Here is a 4,553-nt window from a genome sequence, read left to right on the forward strand (position 1 = left end):
GGCGATCCCACGCCGTGCATGGCCACTTCAGCCTCGGGGCCTCTGAGGACCGGTGGTCACAAGGATGGAGAATGCGTAAGGGGGAAGATGGGCCGTGTGTCGCTGGGGGGAAAGGCGAGGACTGCAAGGAGGACTGCAGGATTGGGGACAGAGACCAGATTTGGTCCCAGGAGGCCCCAGGGACAGATGACCGCATGGGGCGAGCCCTGCATTCCCACCAAGTCTCCCAGAGACGGGGGTCTGGGTGGAAGCATCAGGCTTCAAGATCTCCCGGGCGGACCGCGGGCCTGCTGTGTTGGAAGGTGAGGACCAGAGGGAGGACTGAGGCATCCTGGTCCCCAGCACGTTCAATTCGGGGAGGAGGCCCCAGTGTAGGAGGAGCACATGCCTGTCCTGATGTCCACATCTGGGTGTGAGAGACTGCGGGCTGTGGTGAGAAGGAACAGGGCCTGGGGTGTGGTGGGCTTGTGTGTGTGAGGGTGTGAGTGTGGAGCACGGGGTGGGGAGGAGGGTCACAGGTCCTTCTGGGAGTGAGGATGAGGACCCTGGGGGAGGACTGGCCGGACCCGGTCCTCCCTTCTCAGCAAAGAAGCCAGTGCCCCGGAGTCCGGCCTTGCCCTGTTGGCAGCCCAGGGAGGATCGGTCAGCGGTGGCCCAAAGTGGCAGGCATGCTCACTTGTCTCATGGGCTGGAAGGTGGGGAGACCTCGGGGAGTGAGGTCTCGGGCTGAGGGGCACCTGGCCTCTGTCTCAGGTTGGGGGCTGGGTGGAAGGGCAGGCCCTGGCAGGAAGGAGGATTAGCCTCCCGGGAGCCTGAGGGCATCCCCATCCCAGGTCAGAGGGGTCGGTCCCCACCGCCAGCCCTTTGGGATCTTGCTGGAAGCTGGCCATGGGGGATGGACCCTCGGACATGGGCGTGGTGGCTCCTCACCCTCCTCTGGGAGCTCTCAGGGAGGCGAGGGCCATGCTGGGAGAGGTCGGAGTCGGGTCACCCGAGGAAGCCCACCTGGGAGACACACAGGAGGCTCTTGTCCTGCCAAGAGTCAAAGTGGGGACCCCCGAGGCAGGAGCGAGGGCTCCCAACCCACCCCTTGGGACAAGGAGGGGATGCCCCAGAAATCTGGCCATTTCTACTTGACCGCCCTGAGAACCCTGGCCGGGTCTGTCAGGCGGAGCCCCTCTTCGTCCCCAGATACCTGGGCTCTGGGAGGGGAGGGCCTGTGTCTGAGGGTCTGGACTGTGGTCAGTGGAAGAGGCAGGGGCCCTGGTACTGGCCCTAGCAGGAGGTGGAGGTGAGAAATGAGGAGATGACTCCCACAGCAGGATCCCTAGGGCCCAAGCCTACCCTCCCACTTCTGTCAGCCATGGGGAGATGGGGGATTGGTGGGCCTAGTGATGTCTCCTGAATTTTCCTTCTGGTTTCTCCCAGAGATGAGGCCTCGGCACCAGAACGGTGTCCTCAGGTCAACAGAGTAATTTTCCCAGGTCGCCTGTGGGGTCAGGGTATGGACGGAGAGGTATACCTATCCCAGCACAGATGGAACCACAAGCTTGGCCATCCTTGGAGATCCATGATGAGCCCTGTAGACCTTGGCAGGCATGGCTAGATGTGGGCCCCCTCGCTTACCTTCGGTGGAGTCTCAGGGCTGCGTGGTCTTGCTGGGTCCCTTTGGGTTCAGGCCTGCAGGGTGTGGGGGCGGAGGCAGGCCCCACCAAGGGAAAGAGCAGTCCCCTGAGAGGCCAAGGAGGGGACCACCCAGCCTGCCTGGCAACAACCTCACAGAGTCCGACCCAGCCCTCCTGTGTGCACTGGGGGCCCAGGGCCATGCTCACAGTCTGCACTCTGAGGTTCCTCCTCCTTTTCTCCTCCAGGGGCTTCAAGAACTAGGAGTTGACTCTTGCTTCGGTGTGAGGCAAGAGTCCCTGAGGTCACAGAGCAGAAGAGGAGAAGGTGAGTGCCAGCTGTTGAGGTAAGGTACATGCTACGAGCATGGAGCCAGGGGCTCTCCCATCCCAACACAGAAGGAACCCCTTGGCACCCAAGCCGACGCAGCCCACTGTCAGCTCTGCGACGTCAGGCCTCTGTTGGCTGGGCTGTACCCTGAGAGGCCATCCCACATCTCTTTTCAGGTTCAGCCCAACACGAACGCCATGCCCCTGGGTCAGAGGAGTGAGCTCTGGAAGCTGGAGGAAGACCCAGGAGAGGCCCAGGGCCTGGTGAATGCACAGCTGTCTGGGGCTGAAGAGGAGGAGATCCAGTCTCCTTCCTCCTCTTCCTCCTCCTCTTCCTCCTATCCCTCTTCTTCCTCCAATACTAGTACTTCCTTCTCCTCTTCCCCTTCCTCCTCCTGCTCTGCCCTGTTCCTGATTCCGGTGGACGACAGGTCTGAGGCTGGGTCCCTGAGCCCTCCTCAGAGCCTTCAGCATGCCTGCCCCTCCCCCACTGCCATGGCAACCACTGCTGGGAACCAGCCCGACCAGGGCTCCAGCAGCTCAGATGAGGGCGGGTTGAGCACCTGGGAGGAGCTGGAAGTCACTCAGCTCTTTCTCCAGGAGAAACTCCACATGAAAGTGGCTGACCTGGTGGAGTTCCTGCTCCTTAAGTTTCGCACCAAGCAGCCAACCAGCCAGGCGGAGATGCTGGAGATAGTCAGCAAGGATTACCAGGATTACTTCCCAGTGATCCTGGGCCAGGCGTCCGAGTGCATGCAGCTGGTGTTTGGCGTGGATGTGAAGGAAGTGGACCCCAGCGAGCACTTCTACGTCCTGGTCACCATCTTGGGCCTCACCTGCGATGCGATGCTGAGCGGTGAGCAGGGCCCGCCCAAGACCGGCCTCCTGGTGGTGCTCCTGGGGGTGATCCTCCTGGAGGGCGACCGTGCCCGCGAGGAGGTGGTGTGGGAAGCGCTGGGGGTCATGGGGGTGTATGCCGGCGAGGAGCACATCATCTTTGGGGAGCCCCGGGAGCTCCTGACCAATGTCTGGGTGCAGGAAGGGTACCTGGAGTACCGGCAGGTGCCCGGCAGTGACCCTGCCCGCTACGAGTTCCTGTGGGGTCCCAGGGCCCACGCGGAAACCTGCAGGTTGCAAGTGCTGGAGTATTTGCTGCGGGTCAATCGCGGGCTGCCGGTTTCCTCGTGGCCCCGTATGAAGAGGCTGTGAGCCATGAGGAAGAGGGGGCCTGAGCCCCAGGGGCGGCTGTGGTGCGGTCCCGGCTCCGGCGGGGTCGGCAGCTTGTCCTGTGGGGTGCTGGGCACGAAGTGAGATTGTTTCATGGTTCTTCCCTGTGTGTGTGTGTGTGTGTGTGTGTGTGTGTGTGTGTAGAGAGAGAGCACCCTGTGAGTTCAAAGCAGGGCAGGGCCAGGGAGGGTTGGGAGAAGAAAGGAGGGGGAGGAACCTCTCTGGAGGCTGTCCTCTACAGTGACTTCACATCCAGAGCTTGGTTTTCTTGAGGAAGTTCTGAAATGTTATTCCTTAGAATGGAAGGTTCAACCAGCTTCAGCGGCTAAATGTGTGAGTGACATCCACCCCACAACATTTGTAATTACCCAGTTCAAGATTTAAGAGTTCTGTCATGTCCTGGAAATAAGCTGGGAGACCTTCTCTTCTTGTTTGGGTTCTAGAATGGAAATTACAGGGCACTGGCATAAGAATTCGTTGGAAAGGCAAAAGAACAGAGTAGTCTATTGACGGGGTCAGGAAATAGGGAAATAAAAGATTGTTCGTTTTTGTTTCTTGTTCCTTCTTGTCTGTCATTTTGCAAAAAGATCTTCCCTCCTTGTTTGGGTTCTGGAATGAAATTACAAGGCATTGGCCTAGGAATTTTTTGGAAAGGCAAAAGAATGGAGGAATCAAGTGATGGGGCCAGGAAATACAGAAATAAAAGATTGTTCATTTTTGCTTCTTATTCCTTCTCAACTGTCATTTTGCAAAAGTAACATAGAGGTCTGCTCCTGTATTCACTTGGTTCTTCAAGAAAGGAGGAGAAACGTCCTCTCAGCACAGAGGGAGCCCTGCTCTCTGGCTCACTGATTCCCAGACACGGGCTGAGCTCTGCTCTCTGAAAGGCCCTGTGCATGAGCAGTGAGGACACTAGGAGAAGCAGGACACATCCCACACTTAGGTGACTGTCTAGCAGCTGTCCTCATGGCAGGAAAGTAGGGAGGGGTGCCCTGAGACCTATAGAACCAGGGGTGGTGTGTATAGAAGGGTGTGGGGGTGCTGCTCCCAGGAAGAGCACTGCAGTGGAAATGCCCCTGGCCTGGTGGCTCAAGATGTCTGCTCATTATGATTCCTTCTGTGCAGCTGATCACTGTAAACCGGGGGAAGGGGGATGACAGTGGCCCTACTTGGAGACAGGGTGCCTTAGGGGTGGGAGCAAAGTCTGAAATGGATAATTGCTCTGAGAAGTTCCTTTGGGATCATGGACAAACCAGAGAGAAATTTCCTCCTGGGGCAGGAAAGGAAGGTGTCCTGCACTCTCGTCCTAGTGCAGTTCAACACAGTGCACAGAGTAGGTATTTTATATCCATCATTTGAATACAGTGATATTCC

At 58.4% G+C, this 4,553-nt stretch overlaps 1 protein-coding gene across 1 annotated transcript; it reads left to right on the forward strand.

Moving 5' to 3' along the window:
• Window positions 1–2,150: 2,150 nt before the first annotated feature.
• Window positions 2,151–3,184, forward strand: LOC111139125 (melanoma-associated antigen 8-like). Its single transcript, XM_022491280.1, is given in 2 exon segments — window positions 2,151–3,141; window positions 3,144–3,184. Coding segments are annotated over 2 exon segments (1,032 nt in total).
• Window positions 3,185–4,553: the final 1,369 nt, after the last annotated feature.

This window comes from Enhydra lutris, unplaced genomic scaffold, assembly GCF_002288905.1.
Source record: "Enhydra lutris kenyoni isolate GAN:26980312 unplaced genomic scaffold, ASM228890v2 scaffoldscaffold96, whole genome shotgun sequence".
Taxonomy (NCBI): Eukaryota; Metazoa; Chordata; class Mammalia; order Carnivora; family Mustelidae; genus Enhydra; species Enhydra lutris.